The sequence below is a fragment of the Alosa sapidissima genome, chromosome 9 (assembly GCF_018492685.1).
Source record: "Alosa sapidissima isolate fAloSap1 chromosome 9, fAloSap1.pri, whole genome shotgun sequence".
Taxonomy (NCBI): Eukaryota; Metazoa; Chordata; class Actinopteri; order Clupeiformes; family Clupeidae; genus Alosa; species Alosa sapidissima.
This window is the reverse complement of record NC_055965.1, coordinates 35,312,694-35,338,898: the sequence shown is the minus strand read 5'-3', so window position 1 is coordinate 35,338,898 and position 26,205 is coordinate 35,312,694. Positions and strand designations below refer to the sequence as shown.

Sequence of the window (26,205 nt, the reverse complement as noted above, 5' to 3'; positions counted from 1 at the left end):
TCTATCATGATCTCACAATGATTTTCTGTTTTCTATCTATGTTTTTGGTCAACTTTGGGGCTCTATTTTAACGATCTAAAATGCAGGGTCAAGTGGATGGTTTAAATACGTTAGATAGCTGCACCAATTAACAGTAAGTGCTCTATCTTAGAAAGTTAAATTTGAGGTAGGCTACTCCGGGTTCGAATAAGCTGGCAGGAATCACATTTTTAGGGCGTTTCAATTGCAACCTCCAGTTTGTAACTGGAATACGACTTAGGAGTTAGCAGGAACATACCATAGCACTAGGTTGTTCAAAAATCTTGATTTCAATTTCGGCTATTGGAATCGGATAGGATCAGATCTTGAAAACCCAATATTGTTTTTGATTGGGATAAAATGTTTAATATGTATTGTAGGGCTGTGCAATTAATCAAATTCCAATCTCAATGTTGGCTCCAAACACATCACAAAAACAATCACTTTCAAATTAATGTAAAGCGGTGTATCCCGTCCCCCTCCCCCCTGACTGGCAGAGCTGGTAACCCGGATGCCGAAACACCTGCAAAAAGTATCTCACTCTGAGAAAACCTCCACAAGGCCGAATGTGTGAGAATTTCTCCATTCACTCACAAGAAAATGTAGGCCAACAATTCACACACGTGTTTCAACATCTCAAACATTGCATCTGCATGCTTTAATGTAGAATCACAGTAATTCATTTATTTGAATTACTAATTTGAATATAACTAATTTGAGTGAGTTGAATTGGCTACGCTACTGTTGTGAGGGCATTTTAATAAATCGGTTAGTCATTTGCTAGCTTACTTGTTTTAAAGCAATTTTTATTTTTATTTTTTCTATATAAAATTATGAGAAGTGCCCTTTTCCACTTGAGCCCCTGCATGCCCTCCAAAATCTTTACCACGTCTGCTCGCGGACCACTTGGGCTAGATTGAGGACGACCAGTGGTGCCCGGACCACACTTTGAGAAACACTGACTAGGCTAGGGAATCTAGAGAGAGCGATTCGACGAAAATCATTGGATGTCTTTCAAGGCGCGAAATGAGGGGTTCGCGAGCGTGGTAGTCTACGTTACCTCAGAGGTTCGGCACACTGATATCAACGGAGGGAGTAAGAAGAAAGCGCTTTGCCAAACGTCCTAACAGTGAGATCCGTTGGTCACATTGTAGATCATCTAAACAGGTTTGTGATATTGAACTTAAAATTAATAATTACCGACTGCATTCAAAGTAATAAAAACGTTTACTGTTCACTCAGCCTTAGCCTGTGATATGGAGTAGCAGCTAGACTTAACCTTGCCGATAACGTTACCGTTAACTTAATGCTAAGTCGGTTAGCCAAAAATCACTTCTAACATAACGTTAGCACATTAGTTAACATTAACCAGCTAACGTTAACGTTGTCGATAACGTTATGTCAACTTACAAGACTAAGTTAGTGTATTGGCGTCGAATAACGTTACTCCTTATGTAAAGCACAGATAACCCACAGCTCCTGTAACGTTAAGTTACTGTACAGTTAACATCAATGTTAGTATAACTTGTTAACAGCGGTGCTTGGCCCACAGTTAACGTAAAGATTTTGGATTAACGTTAGTGTTGACCGAAGTTAGGTTAGAGTTCTGTGTTAGTGATGATGTTATTTTTTTTTTTCACAAATTATTAATGTTAGTTGGGGCATACATTAAGACAAATGAAGTTAATGTTAACGTTCGTTTTAGTTATGTGATTTTCTCAAAGATTGTTTGATTTTCTTTCGCGTTCTCCCGCGCATTTTGTTCTGAAGAGAACATTGGACATTTAGCTATTGTTAACGTTACCAGTTGCACTGCTTCTCATGGTTTTGGCCAGGTGTTTTTGAAAACGATAGTTTACCTCCTTTGCATCGTAGGCTCTGTCCAATTAAGCTTTTTTTCACGGATGGATTTCCTCCTTTGCATTGTATTATTCTCATACATCTAGACTTTTACAGTGTAATCATGGAATGGGCAGCTAGCAGTCGGGACAAGGTGCTGAATGTGACAAAAAAATGTTGGGCTTGAAATGGCGTAATTCCTGACTGCGCCTTTAAATAGGCTAATGTTAAAGAAAATGTTGATAACATTGGGTAAATGTTAAATTACAAGAAATTACAAATGTTTTCTTGTTTTTTGTTTGTCAAATAGGCTGTGTGTCTTATCAAGAGATTTCCCACTCAAATATCCCAGGTCCAATCCTGCTGTGACGGTAAGGTTTGGTGGGAGCATACATCCAGCCATGAGTTCATCCGATGAGGTAAGTGAAGTACAACAATACTACACTGAAAATCAGCCACTCAGATTATCCCCGACAGCTGCAGCAGTCTCGCCCTACAGTTAGTCATAACACACACACACCACACACTCAGACACTAAAGTAACGTGTCCGACAGAGTTGCGTCCGAACCCGACAGGCATTTTCATTTTTATTTCCGAGCCCGATGTAGATGATGCCTCAGTTATTCCCATGCTAGTGTTTAAACGTTCACGTTTGTGGATAGCCTGTCTTTAGCCCATTAAACGGAACAAACAACAAATGGAATTCTTTATTGTCTACAGAATCAGATGAGCGTGGATTGCACGCAGGTCACACAGCGCACATTAAGGCCCGTCTCACACCGGGTAGGTGGCGTGGCAGTTGCGCGGCATTTTCTATCGCTGGTGATCCACTAGCGTGCGATGCGAACTCCCCAAATCGCAACGCTACCCGCCATGAAGACGCTTTGATGGGCGCTCCCTTTTGTAGATGTGTGGAAACGGCAGGGCAAGAGCAGGTAGCCTAGTAAACAACCAAACAAAATGTTTCCCTCCACTATTGAAATTACCGAGGGAAAGTCACATCTATAAATTAGTTTGCAAGTTGGGCGGTTATTTCAATCATGAAGTTGTCCCTGTAGGATTCTAGCCACAAATCATACAAACACGGAAATATACTTAGACACTGCTATGATTATTTTTTCTTATCTGCCATGTTTCTGTACTTTGGCGTTAACCACACTACCTGAAAATGAGGTTTTGTTTAATTAGGCTATGTGATGATGGACCTCCCCTGCGTTTTGCTCTGCTATTGAGCTATTATAGAGGCCACGTAGCTGACACGCTCACGCCACACACCCGGTGTGAAACGGGCCTAACACAAGAGGCCCAAGCAAGCATAGCCTACTGAAATAGAATTCTAGTCTTACTATTGAAGGAAAGTCTTGAAACTGCAACAGTCTTTGAAACCACAGTCTTTCTGCCACTGATCCATATGCAGCAGCAACGTTAATTTGGGCAACTTAAGGAAATCCTCCTCCAATTGAATGAGACGAACACACAGTATGCAACGCAAATAGGCCTGCCTTCACATAGTAGGCCTAGACTTAATTTGTTCCGCTTTCTTTGCTCTTAAAATCTCCCAATAGACTAGCAACTTTTTTTGACCTGAAATGCACATGCGTTCTCACGGCTACATAAACAAATCTTTCACACACGTAGAAAACTGTTAGGTGTTTTTTAACATTTTATTTTATTCTCAAAAATCTTCTTCGTAGTGACATTTGACTAAGTGCAGTCTGGCTATCGTGGCTGAAGGAGGCAGACAAAGTTAACTTTGCTAACGTTTTTCTGAGCTATGACCGACTAACTAACTAACCAACAAATTCCCTTAATAAATTGACTACATTTGTTGCATATTTGAAACAAAATGTCTTCAAAAGTATGTAGAAGGTTGATATTGTTGAATTTTAAAGTCTATAATGTTGGTTTGTTCATTGATTCACTCTCAGTTTTGCCAAACTTTTTGTTTTTAAGATATGTTCATATTAAAAATGAATGCATGCGATTCATTTAGATGAATTAATCACAGACTGTCGAGTAATCGATTGACAGCACTAATTAATACCATATTAACTGCCCACGTGTATTAACCTCATAGCTAAAGAAATTTTGCAAAATCACTGTATAAGCCGTGGCTAATAGTTGGGAAATTTGGCCCCAGCTGTGGCGCAACTGGCTGGGGCACCTACACCGTACGCCGGCGCCGTGGTTCTTTCCGGAACCCCGACTCTCTCTCCCACTCACTTCCTGTCATTCTCCACTGTACTATCAAATTAAAGGCATTAAAAAAAAAAAATTGTTGGGAAATTACGGTACTGTGAGTTGTGTGTGTGGTCCCATCCTAGGAGAAGTTCGATGGCCTCAGGGTGCACTTCACCCAGACGGAGTGGGCCCGGCTGGCCAAATGGGAGAAGGTGCGCTACAGCAACATGAAGAGGAACCACCTGTTCATGCTGGCCATAGGTAGTGATCAGGTCACAGTTTTCTACTGCTGTACTGGGACGCCTTTCCCAAAACCATAGTTGCTAACAGGTTAGCAACTATGGTTTTGGGAAATGCACCCTTGAGCATCTGACACCAACATACTCTGTTGAATTGATGTTGCAGTGTTAGAATGCAACGGTATCTGGCCTGTTGGTGTGTTTTGCTCTGTCAATCTCTCTGTTTCTCTTGTTTTTGTCTTGTCTCCAATGCTGTCTCTCTATCTTACTCCTTTCTCTCTTTATTTTGGTTACTTTGCTGTCCTTTTGTTTTCTTTCTCTCTCTCCATTATTGTTTCTTTCTGCTTCTGGGACCCTCTCTCACTCTTTTTCTCTCACTCTTTCTCTCTCTCTCTTTCTCTCTGTCCTCTCTCAGGGCTGTCCTCTCCTGCTCCTGCTTTCATGAGGCAGGGCCGGGCCAGGAAAAAGGCGTTGGTCAGACCGCCCCCTGCTGACAGCAGCGACTCAGAGGAAGAGTGGACACCCAGTCTGGAGAGGAGGCCTCCAGGTCAGCTTACAGCACAATCACACACACACACACACACAGCTGTAATGTCTATGGGTAAATGTGATCGTCTTGAATCGCCCAAAGCATGGTGTCATTGAACAGATCAAGAGTTGTGATCTCTCACACAAAAGTTATGATATGTTACACAAACGCATATGTAATAACCCCCTCATACGAATCTCTATTAGGATGGATCTTGTACATGTACCGTATTTTCCGGACTATAAGTCACACTTTTTTTCATAGTTTGGCTAGTCCTGCGACTCAGGTGCAACATATATATATTTATATATATGTTTTTTTCCTCTTCATGACACATTTTTTGACTGGTGCGACTTATACTCCGGTGCGACTTATAGTCCGGAAAATACGGTAATAACCACCACACCACTATTATGAATCTGTAATGAGTTCAAGATCTTGTATCCATTCCCTCATGTATGTACATGCACATACATTTTTTATTATTAAATAAAGTACCAAAGACTTCTAAAATAAAGACATTACAGTATAGTATAGTATAGTATAGTCTTTATTGTCCTATAATGACATTCTTTTTCACACACATCATTATTACATTCCATGCAGGATATACACAGCCTCATACATAGTTTCCCTCCCTCCTCAACACCATACAAGCAAAACGGTGGACAGTGCAGACAACATAAGACACAAAAGAATAAGGGGGATGAATGATTGTCACAGGAGTTTGTTTAGTGCAGTGATAGCTGAGGGTACAAAACTTTTCTTAAAGTGCGCTTTTTTCCAGTCCAGGGCTCTGTATCTGCGGCCAGATGGGAGTAGGGTGAAGAACAGGTTCAGGGGATGGTATGTGGTTTAGTGACAAACCTGGGTATATTAACTCAGAGTAAGTGGTAAACCTCCTACAACAAGAGCCCTATGGTATTGTTTAGTCAGGAGAATGAAGCCATACAGCTCTTCTACTAGGAGGTTTACCACCTACTCTGAGTTAACTTACCCAGGTTTGTCACTAAACCACGTACTTGGAATACCCCCCAGGGCTGCTTACTATGCTGCGTGCTAGGCAAAGAGTAGTAAAGATAATCTGCTTGATTTGGACTTGAATAGCTGATGATGTTTTGTTCTCCTTTAGCCCCTCGTGGCTTCAGAGCTCCAACCAGAGGCCCTGCGGACTCCAGAGTCGCCCCCGTGAAGCCCACCCAGCCCCCAGCTCCTGCTCTTCCATCTCAGGTAAACAGCAGGACTGTTTTGGCCATTCTTTTTTTTTGGGGGGGGGGGGGGGGGGGGGTTGCCTTTACTTGGACAGGACAGTAGAGAGCGACAGGAAGCCAGTGGGAGAGAGATGGGGTGGGATCAGGAAATGACCGCAGGTCGGATTCGAACCTGGGTCCCCGTGGGCACTCGGACCCGTATATGGTACGGTACAATGTTCTCAGGCCTCTGAGGTGGAACCAATAGTACAGGCTATGGAGACAGAGGAGAATAAACAGGTCTCGTTAAAGATAAACCCACAGTAACATGCACTGTACACACACACACACACACACACACACAGAACATGAGTTACAGTTTGTTGACAGCACTATGGAGGGAGTGAAGAGCCCTGACAGAGGTCTCATTAACACACACTCATTAACAACACACAAACACACTCAAACACAGATCATTAGAACAAAACTAAGACAATACGATGGATGTGTTTGCTCTGTGTTTGCTCTGAAAATGGAGTGTGTTTGGTGCTGCTGTTGTTCCTCAGGTCCCTACAAAAGACTCAGACCAGAGTAGAGAGAAAGACAGAGTGGAGACTGTGGATGGACAGGCAGGGAGAGAGACAGACCCAGCAGCAAAGACACGTGGTGAGCAGGGTCACACAGAAGAGAGCCTACATACTGTTTCATGCACTGTTTGAAGTTGCACTGCACGCTGTTAAATGGAATTACAGATCTCATTCTCATTGGTTTTTAAAATGATGTTACGGCCAAAACATACCCATGACTGATTTAAGAAACATAAGGCCCACTTTCTTGCGCCATGCGCCGAACATTTCATAACTAAACCACACCCAATATGGATTGGACAAACCCTAGGATTTGTTTCAATTATTCGCCAGTGACCATGCGTTTTAGACTGTCACGATAGAGCCCCTAATGTTGTTAAAGTTAGTGATATTAGACCAAAATATAGAGAGACACCGCGAGTTCATTTGATGAAGAATACATGATGTTTGAACCATCTAGATCGGCAAAAGGTGAAGCAAATAAACAGACTTCAGATCAGTTTAGCAAGCCAAAAAGAAGAAATAGGAGAAGGCATTTTTTTTAAGGCTAGACACGGCAGGTGAAAACATTGTGTATATTTCTCAGTTTCTCATAGTTCAGCCAGTGTTTGTAAAATATCTGAAATGCAATGGCTTTCAATTTGTCATTATTTAATCCGTGTAGCACACACTTGATTTGACATTCTTGAACAATCATCAACACATGAAGCGGTTCATTTGTAGCCATATGCCCTTGGCTACAGGCTTGCATCATTTAAAGTAGCCTACTGGCATAGCCTATTTATCGTCACTGAACAGGTTACTCTTTATTGAAAGACATTCCTACAATTGACAATGGTCATGCTAGCCTGGCGAGCCAGACCCACATTAAAATGTAGGGTCTGGGCACTCACCGTTCGCAGTGCTCAGTCCGAGGGGCAGGATAATCAGTTGTCTTTCAAATTCCCTCAGGACGCAATAGGATATTTGTTTTCAAGTAGCAGGGAATTCAAGCCAAACCGTTGCAACTCTGCCATCAATTATTATGCCCACCAAACGACTCTATACACAATTTCAATGCCAGATTAAGTTTCGATTTCTGGAGCTCACAAACCAACAGAGAGTTGCTAGACTAGCCCTGGCAGCAAATTTAATTTGCTGCCGCTAGGGGCACGTCTAGATTTCTAGGCTATGGTCATGCACATTTGATAGCCTATAACTAAAAATGCCATTATCAAGTTGATCAGATATGTAAATATTTGTGGAAAGCAAACCTGTGAACACGCACGAACATGATTCCTTGACTATGCCGTCGTGCTGCACGTTACAGCGAACGCAAATGAAGCAGAGTAGCAAGAGTTTTATAATTATTTTTTCTAATAAATTCTTCAGAACTAGTGAATAGGTAAATCAATGCTTGGTGACACTGTCAGGAAAAAAAAATGTTTCGACTTCCATTTTTGAAGTTGTAGGTGATGAAAACACAAAGCAACTTGGCGGAACCGTCTTTTGGGACTCGTTTTGGGACTGATGTTTTTTTTATTATTATTATTTGCAACACAGCTAGATTAAGCTTGAAAGTTAACCTGCTATGGACCAGGTTTAGTTCTGTGATCCTGTGAGGAAAACAACCCGGAGCAGTGAAAATTTAAAATGTACCCTATTCACCTGTAGTCTGGCCTTAAATGAGTCAATGTATCGTAAACGTGCTAATTACCGACCATTTCGTTCGGAAATTCTAAAACAACAATGTTTTTTAATACTTCAAAATAACATTTGTTAAATGAACCTTACATTTTTCAGTAGCCAGTAGGTGTGTAGATTTGAACAAAATCTACTTTGGTTCTTACCGGGGCTTTTACTGCCTGAAATATCCGATTTTGTTTACCACGCTCGGAGTTTAGTGCTAGGCTGGTGGGTACTTATTTGCAACCTTTCTCACTGCACATCAACGGTTAGCCCGAGAATTCTCATCATCGCAATTCAAAATTCCACTGGAGCTCCAAGCGGATTTGTACACGCAGCCTTACAACACTCTTTACAGCTCTTCGAGTCACAGTAAAATGTAATTTTTGGTACATAGCTAATTTAGATAAACTTAAGGTGTGGGTGCTTGCGTTTCTGTAGGAATCTGCCGTCTTGGTTTGTATAGAAATTAATATTAAGTGACACATACACGTAAGAGGTTGGACATAAGTGACGGTTGGTAATATATGACGTTCCTATATAGTTTGTTTTCTTGGTAAATCTCTGGTTTTGAGCCATTTCATACTCTATGGAAGCTATTCACTATTGGCAACAACTGTTTTAAACTCATAGTAATCATTAAACATTAATTTTAAAATGGAAAAGTATTTATTTTGTTGTTGTAGGGTATAGCCCCATGTCAGTTCTTGATGTTTGTGCAGAGTTCACTAAAGGAAAACATTGTTGCTTTGTGGTATTCTAAAGGAAAACATCGCTGTTTTGTGGTATTCTAAAGGAAAACGTCGCTGTTTTGTGGTATTCTTGTGTGTGTAATATGTGTCAGGTGTGTCAAAGAGGGAGTGGTTGAAACAGCAGAAACAGCAGTTGAACAGCTACAAGCGAGGAGGCAGTCTGCGCAACAGACCCAGAGTGAGCTACACGGAGGAAGATGTGCCCAAAGATGAAGATTACCTTTGTGAGCTGCTCTTGTCTTTTTTGCCCCTAATATGGCTCAGTAACACACGCTTCAGTCAGAGCTCGCCACTGGGTTCCCCCCCAAAGTTTATACGGCTGCTTAAGAATTAAAGTTTAAAATGGTTTCAGCTTTTGCCTCAAGCAACACGCCTCAAGCAACTCACTCCCACAATTCAGTTCGGCGATGCCTCGAGCAACACGCTCCCACAATTCAGTTTGGCGATGCCGACTGTAAAGTGAATTAGAAGCGCCACAATCAAAGCTTTCAACGCCTGTGTGTGACTGAACTGTTACTTTTCTCCCTGCTGACAACGCAGTGATTAATACGTGATTGGTTGCTTTCTTCTGCAGACTGTGAGGACTGCGAGTCTTTCTACATTGAAGAGTGTGGGGTCCACGGTCCCCCTCACTTCATCCCCGACACCCAAGCTCCTGTTGGGGTCCCCGACCGAGCCAGGCTCACCCTGCCACCAGAGCTGGAGGTCAGGACATCCAACATCCCAAACGCAGGTCTGGGGGTGTTCAACCAGGGCCAGACGGTGCCCAAAGGTGCCCACTTTGGCCCCTATGAGGGGGACGTGGCCGACAGGGACGAGGCCATAGAGAGTGGATACTCCTGGGTGGTGAGAGAGCAAATGCTGTTTCTAAACGGAAGTTTGTTGACTGTGTCTTCTCCCTTAAAGGATCAGTATGTAGGAAATAATGGAAAATAAACTGTAACCATTCCAAAAATGATCACCATATGTTGTCAGAGAGTAAGGAAACACGATGAATTGAAGTAATGGCTTATTTGACAACATTACTCTAACCCGTAAAACCCATGAAAATAATGAGTTATGGGCCGGAATCTCTTGGAATTTTCGTTTATATCTTGAACGATTAATTCTAGAATAGCGTATAAATAATGGGCTGGCGTGTCCTCCTATTTGTGTTGCCAAATTAGCAAAGGCTAATGAACGCCTACGAGAGGCAGGCAAATTTCCAAAATTAAAACAAGAAACAAATTAAGTGGACATCGGAGAGCTTCCTGAGATGGTGATGTCTTCATCAAACGAAGAATATCAAGTCTGACGCAGAGCTGGCCATATTTCTCCACAACAGGTAGCCTAGGCTAAACTTAATCTGCATCGCTAACTTCAGCTAAATATGTTACGTTGGTTAGAGAGGTATTTTTTGTTTTCACTGTTTCCGTAATGTGTAGTTGGGTCATGGTTGGAGAAACGTTAAAGCAGCTGGTCAACTAACGTTAGCTAAGTCTTCATTACACCTGGCAACCCAGAAGAGGCTCGCGTCTGGTAGTCTTGAGAATGTTTACCAGTGTTTTGATTTTGGCCTACAGAACATTTGGTAACAATCCTACAAATCGCACCTTTAACATAGTTTATTCCTAGTTTACTCTCCCTTTTTTGCAAAAGGCATGTGAAAACTGAGGTATGTCCTCTAGAATGAACAGAAGTGTCGTTCTCCTAAATGTGGGCCCTGACACACATCCTGCCTGACTTCTGCAGGATTCCTGCAAGGCGTTTTTAGGACCCTGCCCGGGTTCATTTCCTCTGCAGTGAAACCAAGTTGTGTTTGATGTTTCCACAGATATACAAGAGCCACCATTCAGATGAGTACATAGATGCCAAGAGGGAGACACACTCCAACTGGATGAGGTTACATCCTGCACTTTTCACTTAAATGTCAAGAGTTACATTGTAACAGAGTACATGGAGCTCAAAAATATCTACCGGTATTCTTGTAGAAATAGTATAATACTGGGGCAGCCGTGGCCTACTGGTTAGCGCTTCGGACTTGTAACCGGAGGGTTGCCGGTTCGAACCCTGACCGGTAGGCACGGCTGAAGTGCTTGAGCAAGGCACCTAAACCCCTCACTGCTCCCCGAGCGGAGCTGTTGTTGCAGGCAGCTCACTGCGTCGGGATTAGAGTGTGCTTCACCTCACTGTGTGCCGAGTGTGTTTCACTAATTCACAGATTGGGATAAATGCAGAGACCAAATTTCCCTCGCGGGATCAAAAGAGTATACATTCAGGGAAAAGTCATGGACTTTTACATTTGACTTAGAGTGGGAACCCTGCACTCTTCTCTGTTTTAAATCTCTGGTTTCTCCATCAGGTATGTGAACTGCGCTCGTGACAGTGAGGAGCAGAACCTGGTGGCGTTCCAGTACAAAGGAGGCATTATATACCGCTGCTGCAAGCCCATCGGCCCTGGAGAGGAGCTGCTTGTCTGGTACGGAGAGGACTACGCCAGAGACCTGGGCATCGGCTTCGACTACCTGTGGGACATCAAGAGCAGCGCCACAGGTAGCAGCACACAATGGCGGCGCTCGGGGAGCAGTGAGGGGTTAGGTGCCTTGTTCAAGGGCACTTCAGCCGCGGCCCACTGGTTGGGGCTCGAACCGGCAACCCTCCGGTTACAAGTCCAGAGTGCTAACCAGTAGGCCACGGCCACTCAGATGTTTCTTTGGCTGATCCGATAATTTATCAAATGAAACAACAGTAAGAACTCAGATGACTCATACCTCTTGATGGTACAGGAAACCTGTTTGAACAAACCTTCCCTCTTTATTCTTTCTTTCAGACGTGACAGCGTCTCAGGTGTTCCCGTGCTCCCTGTGTCCGTTTGCCTACACGGCTCAGATCTACCTCCAAAAGCACATCAAGAGGAGCCACACGGACGAGTACACGCGACTGCTGAGGTCTGGAGAGATCGGACCAGAGACTCTGGCACCTTCTAGAAGTAGCCGCAACCAACACACACAGAAAAACTCAACTGTGCCATGTAGGTCAACATCCGGTAAAGTCATTCACCGCTCTTCAGAACAGGAAGGAGGGAATGGCCAGAGAGGTCATGCATGTGCTGAGTGTGGCAAGAGCTTCACTCGAGAGGGAAATCTCAAACTACACCAGCGCACTCACACAGGAGAGAGGCCGTACCACTGCACTCAGTGTGGCAAGAGCTTTACTCGAGAGGATACTCTCAAACTACACCAGCGCACTCACACAGGAGAGAGGCCGTACCACTGCACTCAGTGTGGCAAGAGCTTTACTCGAGAGGATACTCTCAAACTACACCAGCGCACTCACACAGGAGAGAGGCCGTACCACTGCACTCAGTGTGGCAAGAGCTTCACTCAAGAGGGAAATCTCAAACTACACCAGCGCACTCACACAGGAGAGAGGCCGTACCACTGCACTCAGTGTGGCAAGAGCTTCACTCAAGGGAGGGATCTCAAACTACACCAGCGCACTCACACAGGAGAGAGGCCGTACCACTGCACTCAGTGTGGCAAGAGCTTCACTCGATCAGATAATTTAAAGACACACCAGTACACTCACATGAAAGAACCCTAACTATGGTTTTGGTGAAACAACAATTTAATCTAATTTCCAGAAACAAACAAGTGCAATAGTAAAGATGTATTGCTGTTTAATTACTTGCATAACTAATGCTGTTTTTAAATAATTTTTAATTCAGTACTGTGTAACCTTTATAACATTTGACATACCTAATGTGAAAACCTAAATTTACTTTTTAACTTTTTTACTCTGCATTATTATGCTGAGACTTGAAATGACTTGTACATTTTAACATTTGAACTAGTACATTGTACATTTTAAACATTTGAACTAGTTTGAGTAGTGGCTATTTTGTGTTTTTAAATGCTATAAAATGAAATGTTTTGTGTAAGGTATTGTGCGCAAGGTGCATGTGCTTTGAAATTGTTTTAGGATATATTTATTTTTTAAATCATATATAAATGATGTTGATGAAATACATTTCTGGGTACAGTCTGTTTGGTAAAATCTAAATCATTACCGTGCACAGTGCAGTAGGGAGCATGCAGCTGGAGCAGTGAGTCATTGAGTCACAGGACACTCGCAAGATGCAGAAGCCTGCTGGGGAACAAGATGAACTGCTGGACACATCACAAGGTTACCAAGGTGACATAGACCTCTGAAGTTCGCCTACAAAAAAGCAGCCATCTTTGACATCCGGTATCTGGCGATTTTTCCTATGGGAAAATAACATGGGGATTTTGAATTATCGCATCTTTTAAACTCTCGCGGGGATGAAAACGTCTGAAATGCAGACGTTTTCCTGAACACACTTGTGTCCTCTGCCTTCGAGTGGATACTGTGATCTCCGCTGCGCGAAGGCGGCAGGACTTGTAAGTAGTGCTGTGAGAGAATTGGAATATTCTAGATTAAACGATACCAACCTCGTCCTGCCGCTCCCCAGGCCATGTCTGATGCCAAACTTTCAAAGCAGCCATCCGATCCAGCCTCTTCATTAATTACTAAACATCTGGTGTTTCATTACAAAAGTAAATAGGAAATTCACAGGCATGTAAACTCATCACCTTTCGGCGAAATTCGCCGTTTTGAAACCAAAATGACATGGGGACTTACGTGGTACGCAGATCCGATGAGAAAATATTGTGGGGGGGGGGGGACAAGTTGTAAGACAACTTGCCTGATCCAGCAACGATTATGTGAATGCAGCCCCTATGCATTTAGCCTTTCAAACAGTGGGAGCTAATTTTTTGCCGCGGATGCAACGCGAACAGAACTGTAGCTACAGATATATGCGTCTGAAATGTCAGCTGGAATGTGAGCTCGGCGAGGAGAACCGCCGTCATGCTATCCGGCAAAAGATTCTTTGGACGCCGCTATTTATGGATTTCCGGCTCCCATTGACTTACATTGAACACATGTAAACAAAACGTCAATTATGTGCTCAAACTAACGCCGCTGACTTATGAAAACCACCATTCCACTTTGATACGAAACTACATAATTGTACAACATTTATACAACAAAAATCACAGAATTTGGATCAAGTAATGTGGAGAAATCTTATGCAAAGTGTCAACCCCTAACAATGCCCATTGCCCAAATTTATGGTCGACTAATGTCGAATGTCAGAGTAATGACATTGAAAAAGGTACCTTAATGATACACTTTAATTTATAAAGGTACGAAGTATAAAAAGAAAAACACAATTTATCAGATGGATTACCCAAATAATTTGTAACAAAGTACAACATTTATTCGAGGGCACATCTATTCCCAGAACTATAATGGGTGTTAAATATTCCACAACCACTAGATGGCAGCATGACACAGCACATAAAGTACACCTACGTTTCGCTGCGACCTGAAGGATGGCGTGGTTGAATATCCACTTCTCCTGCACTTCGGGTCTAATAGCGGGTGAATTGTATGACCACCAGATGACGCCATTTCACTGCACCTCGGGCCTAATAGCTGCTGTAACTTCGTTTAAGTAATAAGCCTCGAGGAGCCGACGGTTACACTTGTTTTAGGGGCGTTGTTAGCCACGCTGCGCAAGCCTGGTAGGCTACAGGAGAAGCCCATAGGCTACAGTCTACAGTTTGTGGTGATTTATTCCATGTATTAACAAAATAATAATGTAACATTAAAGAAATAGCCTACATAGATAAAAAAAAAACTAAATAATTACACCAAAAAAGTAAAAAAGCTTTATCATTGATATATAAGCTTACTGAAAATCAAATATAGGCCTAGCCTACAATTGTGTTCCACAGACAATATGTCCTACAGATAATAACAACAGTAAGAACATAGGCTAACCTAAGTCATGACGACAGAGGGTTTAAGTCTCATGTTGGCCTATGACTACGTAGCCTAGGCTACCAAGCACGTATGTGTCTGCGACAGTGAAATAGCTCCAATATTAATTGTGTCGCCAATAAATATATGCTAACATGAATCTCATCAGTCACCTATAGATAAGGGTTAGGCTATAACATATGTAGGCTATAATGTAAAAATAGGGTCATATCATATAATGTTGACTTATTAAGATGGGGGAGAGAGCTGGACATATTACACTGAACTAATTGTTCATTGTTGAAAATCAATCAAAAGTTTGTAGTTGATCCGGATGTCATTGGTTGCAAGGACTGTTAATGGGTGTATCCACAATTGGGACCTTGTTACAAGTTGGTCTTTCAGCTGCTAATGCAATCAGTGGCCGTCAGAAAACATGTTAGACAACTGAGGAATGAGATGCCACACATAAAATGTACAGTCAAACAGAACCCACAAACATCAATGGGAATCAACCAAACACTGCAGGGAACCATGTTATTGTCAATCAGCACTCTGCCACGCTAAATCAGACCCTGCTTATGTTTGTGCAGAGCAGAACAGATATTTGTAGATATGGTGCAGGACCTGTTAAGAGAGATTGGCAGCTCAGTCTCCCTCATATTAGTCCCTACGGTGAACGATGTAATAGCATAGTGCTGCTGCTTCTGATGTGCAAGACAAGACAGGGTATATATTCATAATGTGACAGGCAGCATGTATTTATCATTATGTTACAACCTCTGCACAACTACTATTGATGTTAGAAGAACAAAACAATACATCTTCAAATGTTCATTGCTTATTACATGTGTTATAAAAACAAAATCCTTGTCTGCTTTCTGTGTTTTTGCATGCACCTGTCTACAGGGGTGTAAAGACATATTTGTTCACCATGCACTTAGGCTGTTCTGAGTCATTGTTTGTATGTTATAGTATTTGTTGATTTCCATTTATTGCCCATTGATATTGCATTCACATTATTGTTTATTATTGCTATTCTCCTTATTAATGTAGTGTCACCAACATTTAAAATAATATCAACTGACATTGTTATTCATAGCCATATTTATTCTGCTCTTATAAGGTAATACAGTGCACATATTTATATTTCATTTATACTACTCTAAACCACCTTCTGAAAATCAACTGTATAGTACTGCACCATATTTCTTGACCTGTCTCACCACCTGCCTATACTGTAGGCTACTTACACCACCTTACTTACAACACTTTGAAGAGCCAAAAACAAAGCTCAGCACACCTGTTCTGTGCATCAGCAAAGTTGGAGGGTTAATTTATGAACCATCACTTCTAGCTGAAACATCACTTCTAGTAGGCTACATGTGACGTGTAGGCTAGAATAGAAGTCTTTATTGTCCACTACTGGGGAAATTCATCGGCAACACTTTATTTTAATGTGTCGCTGTTACAGTGTACCTACATGTACCTAATTAGGTACAGTGGTACAACCTGTGTAATAACATGTACTATCAGGTACTGTACTATCATTGTACTTGCATTATGTATTTGTGGGTACCTACATAGGCTATAGTTGTTACATTGTAATATTGAGTGCTTTTACCAAACTTTGCCAATTTGCCTACATTTTCATCAGAGGCAAAGAGCTGACCTGAGACCTGCTGGATGGGGTAAATCTGGTCATGATAGATTTGACATACAAACCATTCTTAGCTCCAGTCAAGGCCTCATTGTCTTCAGTGTACATGTAACAGCTGAGGCCTTGACTGGAGCTAAGAATGGCTTGTATATCAAATCTATCATGACCAGATTTACCTCTCTCTCTCAAATTCAAATTCAAATTCAAAGTTGCTTTATTAGCATGACTGCATGGGAACAGTGTTGCCAAAGCTGTTGTTACATACAACATAACAAACAAGAACATAAGACCATAGGACAAAAAACACAAACAGAAAATACTCTCTCTCTCTCTGTATATATGTATGTATATGTATATGTATATATATGCACACACACACATTACATACATACACATATAAATGTAGCGTGTGTGTTTACATGCAGCACTAACTTCAGTTCAGACCGACAACCTGTTCTGTATTGCTCTCTCTCTCTCTCTCTGTATATATGTATATGTATATATATGTGTGTATATATAAATATATATATATATATATATATATATATATATATATATATATATATATATATATGTGTGTGTGTGTTTGCGTGTTATATATACATATATATATATATATATACATACATACACACACACATACAGTATATCCATGCATACATATGTATTGTATGTAGTATTGCATTACTAGCCTATTCTAATTTGGTTTGTTCTATTGACATGGAATGAATGAACAGGCACACGTGACTATGGAGTCTACTTCACAATTCAGATTTTCAGATGATGCGTTGTGGCTGACAACGGCCCTAAAATCTCGAGTGTCTAGGTCAAAGATTCTAGAAGAGATCTTTGGTCTAGGTTTATTGTTGGTTCCTGGTTGCTGTAGTGCAATGATGTCATCTGCTGGCCGTGCCGCGCAATAGCGCCACAACATATGTAATTTCACTGGACATTACGGTAAAAATCTTGTTTTTCCTTACTAATATTCGTGTCATCCAGCAAACATATTGCTTAATTCTTTTGACATTTCGTTCCTTTATAAATTGTAATGTAATATAAAGGTACATTTTTGAATGTCATTACTCTGACATGTGAGGGATAGCGGCCACCGACGTGACCTGTTATACGTGACTCATGGACAAGGGGAAATGCCATTAACTCGGCGTCACGCAGCGGCAATTTTCTTAATATCGATATTTCTCCACATTACTTAATCCAAATTCTGTAATTTTTGCTGGATAAATGTTGTACAAAAATGTAGTTTCGTATCAAAGTGGAATGATTTTTGTCATAAGTCAGCGGCGTTAGTTTGAGCACATAATTGACGTTTTGTTTACATGTGTTCAATGTAAGTCAATGGGCGCCGGTATTCGGCCAATGGCGGCGTCCAAAGAATCTTTTGGAGGGGGAGGAGGTAGCGAGCTAGCTTTCTGTTTAGTTTGAATGTCAACAGAAGTGACGTTACCCAGCATCGCTTAGAACACCTCTAATAAATTGCATTTAAATTGCAAAATTATTTTTTATCCTATTATTCAATACTAGTGTACCAGTTAAGTACTTACATGTACATATTATATACATTCTGTCAATGATGTCATGATGTCATGCATCCTGTAATTGATGTGTTGAAACGTGTCTGCTGTTACACCACACAGTACATGTGAATTAGTAGACCTGTTCCAAGACATGAAGACACAACATACATGTCATATGTACATGTAAGTAATTAATTGGTACACTTAATAGGTTTATTCCACTGTATCAAAGAGTAACAATAGGTCGTAGTATACAATGAGAACCAGTGGTGGACATTACTTGAGTACATTTACTCAATTACTGTACTTAAGTCACTTTTTCATGGAACTGTACTTTACTTGAGTATTTCAATGTGTATGTTCTATTAAGTGAGCTAGGCTTTAACTAATGGTCTTGCCTAAGCTAGGTTATTGCTATATCCACTATTTGCTGTACCTTGTTTACCCAGTGTTGCCAGATGCCAGCAAGGTTTTCCAGCCCAAAACCTCGTCAAAAACCGCGAGAATGCACAAAAAACCGCCCAAATTTGCTTTTGCTTGTTTCTCATTTAAACACATTGAAATCATTAACAAGCTTTAAAATGACCCATTTTTCGACTTAGCCTATCCAATTTCAGAAACAATATTCAATCAAATGAACGCAAAAGTAGGCTACACGGACGTCAGACTATTATTCTATAAGCTTATGTTACGGAAAATAATGCAATAGGCTAAACATAGACTATTAATCTGTCTGTTTAGTGTCAATAGACGCTTGGAACAAAAGCATTCAGTAGGCTAGCCTAACATAAAAACATTGAGTGGATATATGAACATACAAAATAGCCTAATGCACAACATTTCAATTATTTATAATAGCAACATGACACATGCATATTCATGTATAACATTAGATGAAAATCGCATTGATTATAGAACAGGGGTGTCGACTCTTTGCAGAGGCAGTGCGTTCATAACTGGTGGGCCAACTGTAGGCTACACAAAAAATATTTAGGCCTACCCCAAATGTAGGCTAAAGGCTTGAGTTAAACTTGAGTCTGACACCTGTGATTTAGAACAATTAATTAATAGCCTACCTAGGCGCTATATATTCCCTGAGACAGGCAGTTAGGCCTAGAGTTTTCATGAAAATCGCGCTGAATAGGCTATTTAGGACCGTGTCAGTGCGCTCTTTGCAGAAGCAGTGCGTCCATGCATGGCAACTACACGAAATTTGCATACGCCAGATACAGGCTAAAGGCAAACTTGAGTTTGACACCTGTAATTTAGAACAATTAGTAGGCCTACCTGACAGGCAGTTAATCCTAGTTTTCATGAAAGTCGCGTTGAACGAACAGGGGTGTCAGTGCGCTCTTTGCAGAAGCAGAACGTTCATGCATGGGCCATCTCTACACAAAAAACATAGGCCTATGGCCCTAGGCCCTTCGTGAAAATCGCTTTGAGCAATTGTTATTAGGCCTAAAAATAATTAAAAAGTTCTAGTAGGCCTAGGCTTTGTCAAACTTCCTCAACAACTGTCGGGCTGGACGGAACGTGGGCCGTAGTCCTATGTCAAGCCATTCGCGCAAGACCTGCGCACATCCATAAACCCTGAAAGAAGGGGTAAGTCCATCCTGTCTCGTAGGTAATCTTTCAGCAGTGTGCACACTCATGAAGAGATTGACTGTAATGACAAAATGCTCTTTGCCCACTTTGGCATATTGACATTGTCAGTCAGCTAGCTAAGTTTGAAAACCCCGCGAGCTGTGTGTTTGAATGGCGGTCTGCGCCAGAGTAGGGGAGAACCGGACTGAAACACTTTTTAATTAAACGTAATTTACAAAGACATCATAAAACACAGAAAGCTAATATTTTGTCACAAGCAAACTACATCGGTCCTCTGTCAAATACAGTTGCATTTTCAGCTCTGAACAAAACCATTCAGGATTTATTTAAGGAGAAATCGAACATGCGTTTTGTTTCATTCGTCCCTCCAGACCGGGATAAATGAAACGACATGGGGGACGAAAGAAACATACAGCTTAAACTTCCCACAACTTCAATATTTGACATCATGAATGGTACTTGAAATATGTGTTAATTTGGATAAATTACTGCTGGGCTTTACTGTCTGCTGTGAATATCTAACAACTAATTGCGGTCATTGTGAAGCGCATGTCGCGGTTATGGAAATACCATGCACTATTACAATGCATGTTTCGATACATAAGGTGACGTGAGCTGAGAGTGTCTGTTGTGAGTTTAGGGGGGCACGTCAGCCAGAGGGTATGTGAGTGAGTGAGTGAGAGACTGCTGCCTGCTGACCAGAGACGGTCGCTGGAAGAAGGGTCTGAAGTGCCTTTGTTTCGGCTACAAAAACCCGCCGAACTGATCCGAAACCAGCCCAATTTTTATACACCCGCCCAAACCCATTTTTGCCCGCAAAATAGATTGCAAAACCGCCCAATTGGGCGGGAAACCGCCCAATCTGGCAACCCTGTGTTTACCCCTTTTCACAACATTGATGTTACCATAACTAGCCATATGACGGTATTGAGCAAATGATGATAGACAATGACAGATAGATATATAATGATATACAATGACAGACAATCTGACACTATCAAACACAAAAGGGAACGTCTTGCTTTGGTCCGAAAGTGTAAAGCATTCAACAAAGCAAAAAGTGGTTACTTTGAAGAATCTAAGATAAGATATAAAAAAATAAATGCCTATGTCTGTGCTGAATCATTTCCACAATAGTAAATGCAACTGTGTTAGTCGTCATACATTTTAGGACTTTTGCTTTCGATACTAGTACATTTGAATGCAAGTACTTTTGTACTTCCACTCAAGTAGAAATGTAAAAGGAGGTCTTCTACTTTTACTGGAGTAACATTTAACCATGGCATGTGTATCTCTACTTTCACTCAAGCACAGAATTTGTGTACTTTGTCCACCACTGATGACAACCTAGTTTAAAAGATTGACATTCCCCCACGAAACAGTCTAAATGGTGTGCATCCGGATGTTGATGTTCATGATTTCCTGTTTATTTGCGTTACCAGAGCCCATCATTACATTGTGTGGTGTGCTAGAGAGACACGTTAAAACTGTACTGATTGTGATCACTGCCACTGGAGCTCTCACAGTAGGTATAAATGCACACATATAATCTTGATTTGACTGGTACTTTTATCCCAAAATTCAGTATTGTGTTATACGACTGTGTGGATTTCTCGCATTCACTGTTTTGGGAGAATGAAGCGTGCATAACGTTAACAGCTAACTTACTAACTTGGCCTATGCCATCATTAATGTGGCCAATGTCTTTGTAGGTTGTAGACCTGTCGTCAGATTAACTACATAAAGCCTACACCTTTCGTGGTCGTCATTATATGACTTATCTTGTTGAAATGTAGTTTCATGTGTTGGTTAATAGAGGATTGCCCTTGAATATCGATGATAACTTAGCTTTGAATCTAGTCCAAATGCTAACGTTAACGTTAGCTATCGTAAAACCACCCATTACCAACCCTTTCGTTCGAAAATTGTGAAAAAACAATGTTTTTTAATACTTCAAAATAACATTTGATGAATGAACCTTGTATTTTTCGATAGCCATAGGTGTGGAGATTTGAACAAATCTAGTTTGGTTCTTGGTTTGTGTTAGCCTGGCGAGCCAGACCCACATTAAAATGTAGGGTCTGGGCACTCACCGTTCGCAGTGCTCAGTCCGAGGGGCGGGATAATCAGTTGTCTTTCAAATTCCCTCTGCACGCAATAGTACGCAATAGGATATTTGTTTTCAAGTAGCAGGGAATTCAAGCCAAACCGTTGCCATCAATCATTATGTCTGCCATCAATCATTATGTTAAAGGAATTATCCGGAGTAAAATGCACTTTAGATCCAGAATGAATTTCATCAAGCCAGTACCTTTCCTGGAAATGTTGCCATCTTTGCTGCCAGCTTTAGGGGAAAGTCCGTAGGAGTCGATTGCCAAATGTGCTCTGGAAATTCACAATTTCGTCGCCGTTTAAAAAAAAAAAAAAAACATAGTCCAGTCCATACAACTTCATTTCAATTTCAAAAGAAATACTGGACTATGTTTTTTTTTTTTTTTTTTTTTTTTTTTAAAACGGCAGGACAGAAAAGCCAGTACCTTTCCTGGAAATGTTGCCATCTTTGCTGCCAGCTTTAGGGGAAAGTCCGTAGGAGTCGATTGCCAAATGTGCTCTGGAAATTCACAATTTCGTCGCCGTTTAAAAAAAAAAAAAAAAAACATAGTCCAGTCCATACAACTTCATTTCAATTTCAAAAGAAATACTGGACTATGTTTTTTTTTTTTTTTTTTTTTTTTTTTAAAACGGCAGGACAGAAAAGCAGACATCATCAGCTAGTCTGTATTACATGAATAGCTTTTCTCTTCCCTCTTCCCTCCACACAATCGATTTTGCTTATTCAGAGTCTTCCCAGCAAACACATAACCTTTAGGGAACGTTCCCTTAAGGTTCCCTAAAGGTAAATATTTCGAACTTTTAAAGAACCTTTAGGGAACGTTCCCTTAAGGTTCCCTAAAGGTAAATATTTCGACCTTTTAAAGAACCTTTAGGGAACGTTCCCTAAAGGTTCTCTTAAGGTTATTTTTTGTTAACCTTCAGCTAACCTTTAGGGAACGTTCCCTAAAGGTTCTTTTTTTACCTTGAGCTAACCTTCTATGAACGTTCCCTCAAGGTTCCCTAAAGGTTCTCTTGAGGATGCATAGCTAAATATGGGATGTCTTAATTAGAAGACTCTGAATAAGCAAAATCGATTGTGGGGAGGGAAGAGAAAAGCTATACATGTAATACAGAAGCTATACATGTAATACAGACAAGCTGATGATGTCTGCTTTTCTGTGTGCTTCTAGTGAGCTTGTTGCTCTGAGTGTGTGTGCCCGGATGGATAAAATGCAGAGAACAAATTTCTAGTAGGAATCTCCTAAAGTCTAACTTAACAACCATGTTGGTCCAGTTTAGATGGCAGTCCTACACCAACACATACTAACACCCCTGTTAATCCAGTTTAGATGGCACTCCTATATATTTAGATGGCACTCCTATTATATATAGGGGAGGCAAAGAAAATACACTTGGTTGAGTATTATATTTTTTAAAGTCACTTAATTGTTCTAAAAAGCCTTTAAAATGTGTCAATGACGTCATTCATTAGCACAATGCTAGCGTGTTATGTGCAACAACGACCCAACCTGTAAGAAATCAAAAGGACATAAGTACTCGTTCATTCAACTTTTGACCTATAACCCATGTTGAAGTTATACAAACTACAATCAAATCTGAGATTTGTCAACGACAATCAGGTGAAAGAGACAAATTTAGCCGTCTAGCTCCATTGACTCCCATTCATTCTGCACTCATGGCGATCGCCCCCAGTGGAACTCTGGTGGAACTGTATCCAAAATTCGGTACAATGGGCCTTAATACGGAGTGGCAAGGCTCTCCGCGGGCTCTGGTATTTCCAAACCCCTTACCCTACGTGTAGCTGCTAGCTGCTAACGTACTTAATAAGAACCAAACTAGATTTTGTTCAAATCTACACACCTATGGCTACTGAAAAATATAAGGTTCATTTATCAAATGTTATTTTGAAGTATTAGAAAACATCGCTGTTTTAGAATTTTCGAACGAAAGGGTTGGTGTTTTTACGATACTAACGTTAACGTTAGCATTTAACCTAGGTTATCTGCTATCGATATTCAAGGGCAATCCTCTATTAACCAACACATCAAACTAAATTTCAACAAGATAAGAGTCATATAATGATAACTGATGACCACGAAAGGTGTAGGCTTTAGTTAATCTGACGACTGGTCTACAACCTATCTCTATTTGATAGCTCTACAAAGACATTGGCCACATTACCGTTAATGATGGAAAAGGCCAAGTTAATAATGTTATGCACGCTTCACTCAGTGAAGGCGAGTCATCCACAATGCCTTATAACACAATAATGTATGTCGGGATAAAAGTACCAATCAACTCTGCTCCAGGCTAATAAGTATTGCCAACTCATGATGGGTCAAATTCATTGAGAACGTATTATAAATATCTGACATTTTCTGTGTGGAAAATTAAAACTATCATTTATTTGTTTCAGTGTTCGAGACCTTTACATGGATCCCTCCGATGTGCACTTTCAACCTCTAATGTAAGTTGTGTACGCACTATTACTGCTTTTAAACAAATCTTGCAAAGGAAAATGAATCAATATCAGTCTATAAAAATTGTGTCCTTTTATCCAAATACAAAAACGTTTGTCTTTTCAGTGTGCACTTGTGATTCAATACTCACATTTGATTTTCGTTGTCCTCCCAAGGATGCTGTTGGAAAGAAAGGACATGAAAATTAGCACTTTGGTCAGCTGTCACCCATGGCCCATGTCTAATCCCACTTGTGACCACACAACAGAGGCCTGCTTTGGTAAAGAAAACGGTAGGCCTACGACTCTTGAGCATTATGCATTTACTAGCCATAGCATGTAGTCAGTTTCAGATCATACGGTACGTTTCAGATCATGCAGGTTTTACAGGCTCAAAATATAATATGGGCTATTGCCATTCGCTGTTAAATTACATTTTTTGAAAAAGTTACAGTTATACTACCTGTGTCTAGCTATGGATATCACGAATTGTTTGACAACTGGCTTATTTTTTTGTGTCTTTCAGACCAACACATGGAGTGGAGGCCAGACGTGTATTCTAGAGACCTATCAGCTCAGGTACTGCTACTGCACACGTAACGTTACATTGTAAACAATGAATCAAATACTAGGCCAAAGCCAAAACCATGCCTTGGAAAATGCACTGTTTCACACACACGTATTTAAAACAGCATCCCTGTATAACGATGTAGCCTTTTGGTGCGGGACATATGTTTTTAAAAGCATTGGACAATTAACATACCTGCCAATCTCTCGTCCAGTAATCCAGCGTGCTTTTTGATCCAAGGAAAACCCAAAGATGTGCATTTGAAAAGAACACGTAGATTTAGTGTCATGTCTTCTCTCGTTCGCAGGAGCTGCATTGAAAGACCCATCATCCAAAGGCAGAAGGACTCCCGGATTCTCTCGGATTGAAACCAAGTGTCGCCTGAATAAATTGTGCATCATCGTCTGCAATTCCAGCGAATACTTAATAAAACATTTCATGTTTTACATGCCGTCTGCTCATTGACCGTTATAAATCTAGGTGTTGTGAACATAGCCTGTCTTATAAGGTGGCAAGAATAAGTCGCCAATATTACATCTGGGAGTATTATTATTATTATTACTTTTATTATTATTATCATCGCCTATTATTATTATTATTACTACTAGTAGTGCCCAATATTTGGTTCGCTAAAGGTTCCGGGAAGGTTCGCTGAAGGAACTGCAAACCTGCACTGACGGTTCGCTGAACGTTCGCGGAACTTTTAGGGAAGGTTCGGCGAACGTTCAGAAAACTTTCCTGCGCTACCGTGAGCGAACCTTCGGAGAGAACCTGCAGCGAATGTTCCCGGAACCTTCAGCGAACCAAAAATTGTTATGTGGGTTATAATTAAGACATCCCATATTTAACTATGCATCCTCAAAGAGAACCTTTAGGGAACGTTCATAGAAGGTTAGCTGAAGGTAAAAAAAAAGAACCTTTAGGGAACGTTCCCTAAAGGTTATGTGTTTGCTGGGCTAGGCTGCAAGTTAAAACATTTCAAACGAATTTTACAAATTAAAGCCTAGTCTATACCCTACCCAGTTTATTTATTATCTGGTTTGGTCCAACACATATTCAGACTTATCTTATTCAGACTTATTCTAATAGTCTGTGTCCATTAGGCCTATGAAATCTTCAGAAATGTCTGATAACTTCAGGCACAAAGAAAGAAAGAAAGAAAACTCGTGTAGATGACTGAGGAGGAGAGGAGGGCCAGGCTGAAGCATGTTGCCAAACAGCGCAAGTGGGCCCCTTCACACTTAGGCCCAAGCCAAAAAGAAGAAATAAAGGTATTATTTTGTAAAAATTAGTCATTTTGTGGTTTGCTTTAGGCAACTTCATACTCCATGGAAGCTATGAAATGGCCATTTCCCTCTTCGCGCGCCCTTCTCACCTTTTTCACCCCTGACCCGTTTTCATGCCTGAAATTCAACGAGAGAAGGATAACAAAAAATG

General features: G+C 40.9%; 2 protein-coding genes across 13 annotated transcripts in view; both read left to right on the top strand.

Moving 5' to 3' along the window:
• Positions 1 to 26,205, top strand: part of LOC121718788 (NACHT, LRR and PYD domains-containing protein 3-like) — a 1,510,793-nt gene that overhangs the window by 436,506 nt on the left and 1,048,082 nt on the right. The window lies entirely within an intron of this gene.
• On the top strand, positions 1,038 to 25,214 carry LOC121718872 (histone-lysine N-methyltransferase PRDM9-like). Of its 3 annotated transcripts, none has more exons than XM_042104245.1 (15): positions 1,038 to 1,185; positions 2,168 to 2,276; positions 4,183 to 4,300; positions 4,694 to 4,825; positions 5,940 to 6,037; positions 6,564 to 6,663; positions 9,094 to 9,225; positions 9,576 to 9,847; positions 10,815 to 10,882; positions 11,343 to 11,533; positions 11,811 to 13,174; positions 24,159 to 24,209; positions 24,378 to 24,481; positions 24,727 to 24,779; positions 25,076 to 25,214. In XM_042104245.1, exons 2-11 carry the CDS (start codon positions 2,259 to 2,261, stop codon positions 12,581 to 12,583), a joined length of 1,902 nt encoding a protein of 633 aa, XP_041960179.1. In that variant the 5' UTR covers positions 1,038 to 1,185; positions 2,168 to 2,258; the 3' UTR covers positions 12,584 to 13,174; positions 24,159 to 24,209; positions 24,378 to 24,481; positions 24,727 to 24,779; positions 25,076 to 25,214. The 3 variants fall into 3 exon arrangements, with proteins under 3 accessions (XP_041960179.1, XP_041960178.1, XP_041960180.1); XM_042104244.1 differs by having other exon boundaries at positions 24,378 to 24,493; XM_042104246.1 differs by having other exon boundaries at positions 1,054 to 1,185; positions 2,210 to 2,276; positions 24,378 to 24,493.